This window comes from Pantherophis guttatus, chromosome 1 (assembly GCF_059756535.1).
Source record: "Pantherophis guttatus breed Tessera chromosome 1, ASM5975653v1, whole genome shotgun sequence".
Lineage (NCBI taxonomy): Eukaryota > Metazoa > Chordata > Lepidosauria > Squamata > Colubridae > Pantherophis > Pantherophis guttatus.
Window position 1 is genome coordinate 241512248 of NC_142063.1, and position 13146 is coordinate 241525393.

Consider the following 13146-nt stretch of genomic DNA (forward strand, 5'->3'; position numbering starts at 1 on the left):
ACAGACAATTCACACAATGCATCCCATTCCCTTGTTCTGCTTTTCTGCATCAAAGAATGTATTTAGGCTCTTTATGTGCATCAATGTCATGAACCAAAGCTGAAACAGTATCAGACTCATACATCACACTAAACCATGTTATCTTTGTATTTTGTCTTACATGGTATGTGAACTCAAATTTTATTTATTTCATAAAACCTCTTTAAAAACCATTGTATCATTCAATGTACCAGCTAGTGACAATTTGTCCCTAAAGCATTCCAGGCAGCACATACATTTTAAACTTCAACAACCTGTCATGGGCACTTCTGCAACTGACTTCTGTGAGATTTATCCACAAATCCATACATATGAACTCAGCAACAAAGCACCAAATTAGCAGGCCACCCATTTATCTCCCCACACATAAAGGAGATTCCATACTACTGCTATTTATTTCAGTTCTTTTTTTTTTTTTTTTTTTTTTTATGTCTACATCGGCCCGCTATTTTTATTACTAAATAAGTGCATGAAACCTGTTTGGTTCCCACTGCATTTTTAGAAATAAAGATGATGGTACGGACAAGATGCTTTCTGCAGCATTTCAATGTCACTCTTTTTTAATTAAAAGAGCTTTTGAGGGGGGAGGATACAAAGGGCAGGTGAGGCTTGGCAATTAGCATTACCAGATTTGGGCTTCAAATTCCAGATAGCCATTAGACAGCAGCAGAGAGTTAATTTTTTGCATATGTTTTCTGCCCTCTAGTGGTCATCTGAATTTTTGAATTTGATTTGGTGGCCCTATAGCAGGGGTGTCAAACTGGCAGCCCACGGGCTAGATGCGTCACATGCAGGCCACGCCCACTCCAGCTCCAGAAAAAGAAAAAAACATCACGATATATCACATGATGGCAACGTGACTCAATGAGCTTGACACCCGTGCCCTATAGTATCTGAATAAATGGGTAACTTGGAACTTCCAGTTACGAATTCTAGGCTCAAAAAAATTGGTCTTTACATAGAATTTGGCCTCACTCTCTTTAGAGCTGTATGTTGTGGTCCACCAGCGGCCTGCAGAGCTGGCAGCAGAGTTGGAGGGTGGGGAGGAACATGGGCCAGTCCTGGAGTCTGGGGAAGGTTTGGACGAGGGCTCTGTGTCGAAGGCAGAGAAAGGGCCATCTGGGAGGTATGTGCTGCCTCCGGAGCCTCCAGAGTTGGACCTCAGCGAGGCAGAGGAACAGTGTGCGCATGCGCAGAGCTGCCAAAAGGCAAGAACAGTTAAAACAAAAGGGACGCCTAGAGAGTAGGGCTTGGAGATGATTGGCCCCTCCCATAAGTCTTAAAAGAGGAGCAAAGGCATGTGGGTCTTTGCAGGAAGCAACGTTATTAATTCTGTTCAGTTTAAAATCTGAAGCTCTTTTTGATTCTGGACTCCGTGTGGCTTTGCCAATTAGGTCTTTGGCAGCGTGTCAAGGGAAATAAAGGTGGGTGATTATCAGCCTTATCCCAAAGGACTCTTTACAACTATTAGGGACTCATCTGTGAATAAACAGAATTCACAGCTGTTGCAATAAAAGAGGGTTATGGGACTACTCATGTGTTTTATTGACTCAGGAAGCCTAGGTCAGAACACTGTAACATCATGCTCAGACGAAGTTAACCCTGGGGGGAAAAAAACCAAGTTAGCGATGTATATGATTTTACATTTAAAAATAGGCCACCTGTTGAATTTGAGTAATGATTTTACAAATGCTTTTACAATAAAAGCAATAATTCTGACAATTATTTCAGACTTCCAGCAAATTGTACAGAATGTTTATCCACAAATATCTGATACTATAATTCCTCTACCATGTATGCTGAGATGGCAGCAAATCCTTTTACCAACACTTTGAAAACAAGGTTGCTTGCCCCTTTCTGATTTATTACAACTATTTATCACATCTTCTTCCGTGCTTCTGTAGCAACTATGGACTTTGTCTTAGCTAGCAGTTCTGATGTTAGCTTCTGCTTGTTGATGCTCTGTGGAGGCTTCCTTCAGATCCAGTTCTTCTTGCATGCTTGATTTAATTGCATGGAGTGCATAGTTAATGCTAGTGTTTCCAGTCCAACTCCAGGATCCAAAAAGGGGGTTGTATAACATGCCTTTGACCACCTTAACTGAAAAACCATCTGCAGGTAAGAAAAAGAAAGGGGACAGATTGAGGACAATTTATTTTTTAAAAAAGCTATCATTTACACTGAATGCCTCCAAGCTCCTGCAATATAATTCTGACAAAATGGTGAAATTACTATAGGGAGTCCTCATTTAGTGACTACAATTGGACCAGCAGCTCTGTTAAGTGAAGGGGTCACTAAGTGGGAAACCATGTGAACATGACTGTGCTTTCCTTTTCGCAACTCCTCCACCCTTTGGAAAGCTCGGCTGGGCCTGCCGTGATAGCCAGCTTGAAAGTGACAAGACTAATCAGTTTTACATGTCTGGCTTTGTCTGCTTCCAAATCCACTCCCTCTCCTTCGGAATGTTCACCCTGGCATTAGGGTAGAGCAGGAAGGGAACTAATGTTTGTATTTATATGCATTGGCGAGAGAGAAAGTAAACTAATATTGAAAGCAATGTGCTGGTGCTGGAGTCCCAAGTACACTATGCAAACAGTCCAGTCTATTCTTCATTGTGTGCCTTTTTACTCTTTTGTAATCCCTTCCTCTCCAATCTCGCCACTCTGGAGGTACGGGGGGGGGGGGGGGGACTGAAGCAATTTCTGAAAACAATCTCTTGCATGCTGACTTTTTTAATTCTCCTCTCCTCCCACTGAAGAATGAAGACATTCGAGAGGAAGGGATTATAAAAACACAAACATGAACACAATGGGGAATATATGCAAAAAGTAGTAGTAGCAGTAATAGTAGTAGTAGCAGTAGTGGAGCTGATGTTAAAATTGCAAAATATTTAGTCAGAGAATGTTAACTCTGGATTAAAATATGCCTTAGAAAAGCAGGTTCATGCCAAAAGAACTTTTTAAATCTCCTCTGTAAAATAACCAGCTTTATTTAAGTCTCCTATGAATTAGTAATGATAAAAGTTGCAGATCAACTTATCAGGAAGGTATTAAATTGCTGTTACATTATCTTTCAACTTGGAATTCTCCAGATGTGCTATGACTTCAACTCCCTGAATTCTCAACCAATAGTGCTAACAATGAATTGGCTGAGCTAGAAGAGACCAGATTGAGCAAAGATGCACTACCAGAGTATAGACTTTTCATTTTTCAAAATCATCTGACCGAAGTGTGTTTTCTTTACGCAACATCTTTGTTACAGATAACTCAACAAATAGTCATATTTAAAGGATGCCATGCAATTGCTTGCCTACTTGAAACGTAATACCTACTTGATTCCAGAAGACGCTCTAACTCTTCAGGTGATATGAATTTCTCCCAGTCATGAGTGCCTACCGGAACAAGGCCCAGTAATTTCTCAGCAACAATAATGCCAAAAACATAGGAGAGCTGAGTTTTGTTCAGCGTAGTAATAAAGAGGGAACCTTCGGGCTAATGTAAAACAAAGGGTAATTTGCAACTTGGTTATTTATACAACTACCAATAAATAAAACATATAAATAATATAATTACAAGATTTGGTTAAAAAAAGTTAATACAAAAAGTTTAAGTCAATGACATCTGCATATGGATAAAAGGACTCTACTGGGGAAAAAAATCATGTAGCTGAAAAAATTGAGTACTGTACAAAATAAAATAAAAGAATAAAATTCATATGTATCCACTATTTAGATTACCTAGAATAGATCAATATTTTCAGAATAGAAAGGGAATACCATGAAGGGAAAAGTCCTAACTGCATTCAGTCTAGATAGTCAGAATATATTATGAGCCAAATTTTACCTCAGAGCAATGAGCCACTAAAATAAAAAGAAACATAAATGCAAAAAAAAAAAAGATCTTTATAGTAAAAAAAATATAGCACTGAGATCTACTTTATCATTTTTAAACTTACTTTTAATACTTCACCAAAGCATTTGATGAACTTTTCAACGTCAGCCACATGTTCTACTACTTCAGAGGCAACAACTATGTCAAATTTTTCTGATCCCTCTTCCACAATATCCTCCAGTGTACAGGCTCTGTACTGAATCCTTTTGGTAAGGACTGGATCATATGATTTATGCAGTTCTGCTGTCCGGATGTTGTCTTCCAAAGGATCAATTCCAGTAACTGAAGCTCCCAGTCTAGCTAGGGGCTAATACCATAAATATGTCATTTTATCCTGTATTAAACTATGGAAAAAGTATCCATATCACTGACAAATATAACTAAAGTTACTTAAGCTTAATGCTTATGCTTCCTTGCCCTCTAAAAATAAATATTGCACTAATAAAATATGAATCCTAACATTTTGTTAGGGAACTATTTCATTGATTATCCTCAAGTTGGGTACTTCTAAACTGTTGACGACCCCCCCAAAATGTTTCTTAGACCTGTTAACAGTTACGTTTCCTTTGCCTTAGACTAATTCTGCCTCTTATTTTTTAATCGATTAAGAGACACATAATTATAATTAAATTAAAATTACAGTATTTAAGTATATTAATATCATTTTTAAAGGTTTAGAAGAAAAAAGGGACATCTGCCCCAAACTGAAATTTAATATCATTCAAATGGAGTAATGGCAAATGTGGCGGAAATTTCAATAAAGCAGAAAGATTTAAAGCCAACATTCCATGCTGTAGTGTTTGGGAAACAGTCTATCATAGTCAAGAGATGCACAATTTCTGAGTTAGGAATCACACATGTTGTATAGAGTCATTCTAATGCCTGCACATCTTCACAAGCACAGACATATTAAATCCCCTTACATTTGCTATATACTCTCCCTCTTTAGTTCCTTTCTATCTTAATAACCTACTGCAGATGGTAGAGTTCCCTCTGTAACCAGCAATGGTGAAACCAGCTATCCAGCCCCCTGATGAAGTGTTTTGCTGGCTGGTAAGGATCAGGTTTCCTGCGCTAAATGGCAAGATAAGACTTGTAGCCTGTTCCTTGATAGCTACCTAATCTGGATAAAATGTGACAGAAATTTCCATGATGCTAAAAGCAAATGTCTTTGTGGTTTCAAGGAGAATTAACTTACGCTAAACAGGGTTTTTAAAGAAATAAAAAAAATATTTAAAAGCTTGGTGTTTCCTCTTATTAATTAAAGGCAGAAGAGAAGGACATTCATCATCATCAAATGTGCAATTGCTACCTCAGTAAGTAGTCCACCACCACAGCCAACATCTAGGATCTTCATGCTAAAGAGTGGGCTTCCTAGCTCATGGTCATTTTTCAGATTCAACATAGTATCTCTTACACAAAATAGAAAACAAATGTAATTTAATTAAAAACAAAAAATATAAGATTCTTGCATATTACCACAACTGCAACATTTTATTCTTTTAAATTGCCATAAAGAGATAAATCAATTTATTATCAACACCTTTGTTTTCAATATACACTATTACAATATTTACCACCACACAGCTCCAGAAGCAACATTTACTCAGAAAAATAACTGTAACTGGTTACAATATTCTCTAATTAATATTGTCACCATCTTGCAAACAGTGATGGTAAAATTCGGGGACTGACTTCTTGGTTGATATATATAGAAAACTGTGCTACTTGTTTAATTTAACATTAATTATACAGTGGATAATTAATGGTAAATTAATTATCCACATTAAAGTCTACACATCCCTACTAAAATGGCAGGTTTTTGAGATATAAAAAAATAAAAATAGACCAAGATAAATAATTTCAGCATTGTTTCCACATTTCATATAACATGTAAGCTGTACAATTCATTTAAAAACAAACAAATCTTTTCAGGGAAAAATAAAAACACAATAACATGGTTGCATATGTGTGCAGACCATCTTATAAGTAGGGATATGGCTGTGTTCAGAATTAACCAATCACACTCAAACTGATGTTAAATAGTAATCACTACATACCTGCCATCAATTAAAGTAATCTTACAAAACATCAATACAATCTCATTGTTGGAAGGTATCAGTCAGAGAAGAATACAAAAAGTTTTCCAAAGCATTGGATATATCATAGAACACAGTGAAGATAGTCATCAACCAATGGAGAAAATATGGCACCACAATGACATTACCAAGAACTGGGTGTCCTTCCAAAATTGATGGAAAAGAAGAACACTCATCTAAGAGGCTGCCAAAAGATCTACAGCAACATTAAAGGAGCTGCAGGAATTTCTGGCAAATACTGATTGTGTACTATATGGGACAACAATCTCCCATAGTCTTTGTATGTATGGGCTGTGAGGTAGGGTGCAAGACAGAAATCTTTTCTTACAAAGAAAAACATCCAAGCCCAGCTACATTTTGCAAAAAGCTACATCAAATCTGAGAAAAGCATGTGGAAAAATGTGTTACGGTCTGATGAAATCAGATTGAACTTCCTGGCCATAATTCCAAAAAGTATGTTTGATGCAAAAAGAACACTCTGCATTACCAAAAAATACACCATATCCACAGTGAAGTATGATGATGGCAGCATTATGCTTCAGGGCTGCTTTTCTTCAGCTGGAACTGGGGCTTTAGTCAAGGTGGAGGGAATTAGGAACAGTTCCAATCAGTCAATTTTAGCACAATACCTACAGACCACTGCTAAAATGCTGAAGAGGAAGAATTTCACCTTTCAACACCACAAGTACTCAAAGCATACCTCCAAACCAGTGGTGGGTTGCCCCCGGTTGCATTGGTTCTATAGAAACGATAGTAAAACTGGCGGGAGGCTCTGCCCACTGACCCTGACATCTGCGCATGAGCAGAAGAGCATGCGCGCACTTGCTTCCCTCGCACATGCGGCCCCATTGCAAACCGGTAGTAAAGGTAAGTAGAACCCACCCCTGCTCCAAAACAACAAACTGCTTCACCAGATGATCAAACTTTTGGAATGGTCCAGAGTCCGGACTTGAATCCAATTGAAAATGTATGGGGTGGCCGGAAAAAAGGACTGCGCACAGGAGATGCCCTCACAATCTGACAGATTTGGAGCACTACTGCAAGGAAGAGTGGGCAAAGATTCTTAAGGCAAGATGTGCAATACTGGTAGACTGAATGCTGTCTTAAAATCAAAAGGTACTTCAACAAAATATTAGTTTAAGGTTGTGCACACTTATGCAACCATGTAATTGTAAGGTGTTTTTTTTTTACTTTTTCCCCTACAAAATTTTCCAAATTTGTTTTTCAATTGAATTGTATAGCTTACATTATATTACAAGTGGGGAAAAAAATTCTGAAGTGATTTACAGTATTTTGGTCTGATTTTTTTTATATCTCAAAAAAATGGCATTTTAACAGGAGTGTGTAGACTTTTTATATCCATTATACTTTAGTTTAAGGATCGACACAAGCTTTAACTAAATAGTAGTAATTAGGCTATGATTCAATTTCAAAAGTTGATAATTCTTACTAATATCAAATTTCTGGCAAGAGCTTGAAAATATCAATGTATTTTAAAAATTTACCTAATAAAAGGAACTCTGATATCATTCATAGAATGCAAGGCTGCATATTCTCCATCCTCATTCCACCATTTGTGTGCCAGCCTTTGGAATTTTCTAAGTTCTTCTGGATCTACTGTTTGCGAAGTGCTGTATGGTTGACCTGTAAATTTTCTAAACAAAAGTTTCATCAGGTCAAACACAATTAGCAAAAATGATTGTAAAGTGCAGCAGCAAGTAACTTTGTTTGCGGAAAACATGGATTTGTCAAACCCATACAGGTACCGTTTCCCCAAAAATAAGACATCCTCTGATAATAAACCCAATCGGGCTTTTGAGCACATGCACTAAAATAAGCCCCCCCCCCCCGAAAATAAGCACTCCCCAAAAATATTTAAACATGTGCGCAGTCGGTCCCCGCCATTTCCTCTGGTTTTTTCCACGTGCCCCAAAATAATAAGACTTCCCCGAAAATAAGGCCAAGCGCTTATTTCGGGGTTCAAAAGACATGGTCTTATTTTCGGGGAAACATGGTATATTATCAATACTATAATTTCAATACTATAATTTTCATTCTATTCAAAAAGTGGAAGAAGTAGATAAATTTAGATTGCAGCAGGAACCAATGTTCATTCTAGGCATAGAAGTGATTTCTGAGAAAATGCTGAGGCATTTGGGGTTTTTATTTTACAACACAACACTAATATATAAAAAATATGAATGAGAATGGAAACAGCAAAAGAAAAGCTTCTCTTTCAAATAATATTTTGGAACTACAGTTCCACTGACTGACAAAAGACAATATTTCAGGCACTTTATAATGAATTAATAAATGTAGTGTTACAACAGGTGGTGACATACATTGTCTTAAATAATTTAAAGGATGCAAATAAACAAGAATTAAATCTTAAAGTTAGGTAATAGAATCTCCATATTCAAGAAATGATTAATGAGAGTTTGAATATCAGTGGGCACAACAGGTGACCTTCATGTCCTGTTTTTGAACATCAAAAAAGCATCTGCCCAACTTTTGTTGGGTTAATGGTACTTTGGTTAGGCCCAGCAAAACACTTCTTAAAGTCCTGCTCATAGTATGTATAACATATTATGTTATACATAAATTATAACAACTATATATTACATAATACATAATTATAACAAGTTTCAGATGTTGGAACTTTGAATCCATATGCTATAGGCAGTCCATATGCTGGGGAGGTAATACTCTTTATCTAGTGTGATGCTTGGTTTGTTGGAAGATGTGACATTTCAAGTTAACAGAACAACAAGAATTGGGAGGGACCTTGGAGGTTTTCTAGTCCAATCCCCTGCTCAAGCAGGAAGCCTTATACCATTTCAGACAAATGGTTGTCCAATCTCTTCTTAAAAACTTCCAGTGATGGAGCACCCACAACTTCTGAAGACAAATTGTTCCACTGGTTGTTCTAACTGTCAGGAAATTTCTCCTTAGTTCTAGGTTGGTTCTCCCCTTGATTAGTTTCCATCCATTGCTTCCTGTCCTGCCTTCAGTTGCTTTGGAGAATAGGTTGACCTCTTCTTTTTGTCATCCCCTTAGATATTGGAACACTGCTATGATGTCAGTTCTAGTCCTTCTTTTCATTAAACTAGACATACCCAATTCCTGCAACCATTCATTATATGTTTTAGCCTCCAGTCCCTTAATCATCTTTGTTGCTCTTCTCTGCACTCTTTCTTGAGTTCCAACATCTTTTTTAACATCATGGTGACCAAAATTGGAAGTCCCAGTGCATCCAGAAGGCATTAGTTTAGTGCACTATAATTTCCTACATATGAACTCTATTTTAAAAAGAACAACTTGAATTGCCATTCTTATTAGAATGTTCTTACAAATGATAATTTATTATGAAGCACATTTTCCATAAAAATAATTATGAATAATTACCAGTAAACCAAAATACTATACTTACATTTTGTTTCTCACTTTAGTCAAATTTACAAGTGCACCATAGTTTAACTGAATTTTAATACAAAAGGATTCTTGAAATATCTGATGAAGTTGACTTCTGCGATTACCTGATAAAAAGCAATACTTTTAACTTACAGGTTTTCCAAAGAGTGATTATAAGAAACATATTTTTAAGGGCACATTTGTTAAAGCCATAATAAATTTGTTTGTGACCACAGACTAATTCCAATAATTAATATTGGTTGACTAAAATCTAATAGCAAACCAGATTCCTCGTTTCCCCAATTTCCCATTCATCCCTGAGATCTGAAGAGATGTTTACAGGATATATATATATAGAGGGGACAGGAGAGTGAATGGAATTCCATTTATAGAATACTGGATTCAGGAAATCTTAGGTTTTACATACAGTATGTGTACTGTGAAGTGATTATCTTAATACATAAGGCATTGCTTCATATGCATTCCAATTTTATTTTTACTTTACATTTTAAATGCATTTTTGAACAAAAATTATCAAGAAACCTGACATTACACCTAATGTCACAAATATGTGTTTGTTTCTACAGTGGTTAGTATTCTTGGTCAAGTTTCACCTCACTCACCCTCACTTCTAATATTAAAATTATTTATTTATTTACAAATTACATACATATGTAAGTATGTAGATAGGTATATGTACAAAATTAATCAACTAGTGATGTACAGATTAATGATGTAAAAAGGCATATCCAAAGGCAAACATATTTATCTCTCTTAATCTATTTCATTTATTACTGGTATGTACAGTATCTCTACCACTGACTGAGCAGGATAAACAGGTCTCTGCTCTGAAGATTTAGCTTTGAGAAGACGTTAATCGCAGGATTATATGAGGTCTAAAAGTCAGGCAGCACTTGGATTAAATTCTTACCTGCTAGTAATGATAAACATGGTCAGTCAGTCCAAATACTCGTCTGAAGTATTTGGACGGCTGATCATGTTTACAAGTAAGAACCTTTTTCTTCATTTGAAAATGGAACAACGGTCTCTATTCTTTTTGTGTTACCATCACCAGCCCGTAAGAATTTAATTCTGTACGACAGTTGCATTATTTTTGCCTGTGTATGGCTGCAACTAGAAAACTAGAGTCGGGAACAACTAGCACATATGTGTGAGGGGAACCTTTACCTTTACCTTTACCTTTATGCTGCAACTAAAAAAGAAAGTTGTTCAAATTTGTGGAGATTTTATTCCAGTCTGGCATCCCAAAATACCACATTCTGTATTATCATTATCAGTCCTTATAAGTTCAAGGTGAGAACTAATTGTGAAATGCCTATTTCTAACCAGTACAAGAATGTTATGTAAGAAGCAAATACCAATGGATCTGCATAACTTTCACCTAGGAATACAGTGGCTCAGAAGCAGACAAAAATGACCAATTAGGCAGAAATGCAACAGATGCAGTCTATGTTCTATTTGTTAAAATGGGGAGGGAGGAGAAAGATTTCTTTCAATTTTAAGCCCGGCACCCAAAGACAGGCATACAGATCACCTCCTAAATCCATAGGATAGCCTTCCCACCTGATGCTTTTAAGACAGGCCGAAGATCAACACCCGTAATCCCCCAAGGGTGGCGGTAAACTCGGGAAAGGCTGTCAAAGACTGTTGGAAGAGGTTTTTCTCATCCTCCTCCGAAAAAAATCTTCGAAGATTTTAAAAGGCCAACAACCCCAAATCTCCACGCAGTTACCCTCGGTTGCAGGAAGCCGAGGCCGGGGCCACTCAGATTAAGAGGCGAGGAAAAAGGTCTTGGACTCACCCGATGACGGCCAGAGATTCAAGGGGCGCCTACAGACCACCCGGCTTCGCGTCATGTGGGCGTGGGGAGCCCACAGCCGCCTTGCCCCCCATAGCGAGCTCCTAGCCCAGCCCTCCATGAGCTACGACAGCTTCCCGGGTACCCGGAGTTAGAGCAGCGGCGGGCTGGCTCTGCCAAGCGCGGCTCCACCTCCGGGCTCCCGTTCGCCAATAGGCCTGCCTCTTTCTCGTCTCGGCTCCAGCCTCCAGTTCCGGGGAGGAGATATTTCGACGCTTTTGACCTGACCTTCCTCGAAATAGCTTCGGTGGGAGAGTGGAAGCGCCCCGGCCGGTCGTTGAAGGGAGGGCAGAGCAGACCGAAGATCCTCGCAAGCTTTTCTTCTGACCTCCAAATCCTCCACCGGACTTCGAGCTGGGCGCCAGAGGCCTAAGCGTAGCAAAGCTTCTCCCTCAAGCCAAGCAAACGTGCTCAGTTTTAGCAAGGGGTGTGGGTGGAGGGGCTAGAGCCCGCCTGCAGCGGCTCTGGGTACCGAAGACCAAAAGCGGGAGCCGGTGCAGTGTAATTGTAGAGAAGGGAGATGGCGGGGGACCGGGACTGTAGTCCTCGAGGAGTTTGGAGTCTTTCAAGACCAAGCAGCCTGCAGGGCCGGATTTTCCTATAGGCTAACTAGGCTTCAGCCTAGGGCCTCAAGATCAAGAGGGGCCTACATTCAAATTGTTAGCAAAATTAAAATTACACTTTCACTATAGGTGAAAGGGCCTCGTAAGTGGAATAGCCTAGGGCCTCTTTTCATCTAAATCTGGCCCTGGCAGCCTGTTGTAATTGTTGCGAGATTAAAATGAAGAAGAGGCACCCCCGTAGTCGTCTTTGAACTTTTGACAGAAAAGGCGGTTTATAAATGCAGCAATGAAGGAATGAAAACAAAGCAATCCTGTAAAGCGAAGGAAAGATCCTTTATAGGGCAATGCGTTATCAGAGTTTCCTCCACATCTCCAAGGGAAAAAAAGGGGAAGGAGAGCCATGTTTTTGCTTGCTTCTAAATAACAAAAGCACTTAGATTTATATACCGCTTCAGGTGCTTTACAGCCCCCTCTAAACGGTTTAGTCAGCATGCAGGTAGTCCTCGATTTACGACCACAATGGAGGCGAAAATTTCTGTTAAATGACACATTTGTTCAGTGAGTTGTGCCCCATTTTACGACCTTTCTTGCCTCTGTTAAGTGAATCAATAAGTTAGTAACTTATCAACAGTTGTTAAGTAAATCTCACTTCCCCATTGACTTTGCGTGTCAGGTCGCAAAAGGTGGATCACATGACGCTGGGACAATACAATCGTCATGAACCAATTGCCAAGCATCTGAATTTTGATCACATGATCATGGAGATGCTACAAAGGTCATAACTGAAAAATGGTCATAAATCACTTTTTTTCATTACCCTTGTAACTTTGAAGGGTCACTAAACGAACCGTTGTAAATTGAGGACTAACCTGTATTGCCTCCAACAATCGGTACTCACTTTACTGACCTCGGAAGGATGGAAGGAAGGCTGAATCAACCTTGAGCTAGTGAGAATTGAAATGCAGGCAATCAGCAGAATTAGCCTGGTCTCCTGCATTCTAGCCACATTCTAACCACTTGGTCACCATGGCTCTAAATCAACGCATGGCGGGCAAAGGAGTCGTGCTTTGTGGAGAGGAGGAAGACCTAGGGTGACTGGGATTATCCGGTGGGATGTAGCTGCACAGTTAGCAATAGGAAGAACGGTGTCATGGACTCTCCAGGTAGCTTAGTGAGGCTCTTTCTTCTCCAGCAGTTAAAGCAGAGTCCCTTGGGCAAATGAGAGGGGGCAGTCCACAGCCAGTCCAGGACAACCTGGAGGTGGC

At 38.8% G+C, this 13146-nt stretch overlaps 1 protein-coding gene across 1 annotated transcript; it reads right to left on the bottom strand.

Annotated features, from left to right (window-relative positions):
- Positions 1-143: 143 nt before the first annotated feature.
- On the bottom strand, positions 144-11722 carry COQ3 (coenzyme Q3, methyltransferase). Its single transcript, XM_034409054.3, has 7 exons — positions 11262-11722; positions 9459-9564; positions 7534-7683; positions 5242-5341; positions 3994-4236; positions 3371-3530; positions 144-2151 (listed from the first exon to the last, which is right to left on the bottom strand). Exons 1-7 carry the CDS (start codon positions 11377-11379, stop codon positions 1961-1963), a joined length of 1068 nt encoding a protein of 355 aa, XP_034264945.2. The 5' UTR covers positions 11380-11722; the 3' UTR covers positions 144-1960.
- Between the last annotated feature and the right edge of the window lie 1424 nt (positions 11723-13146).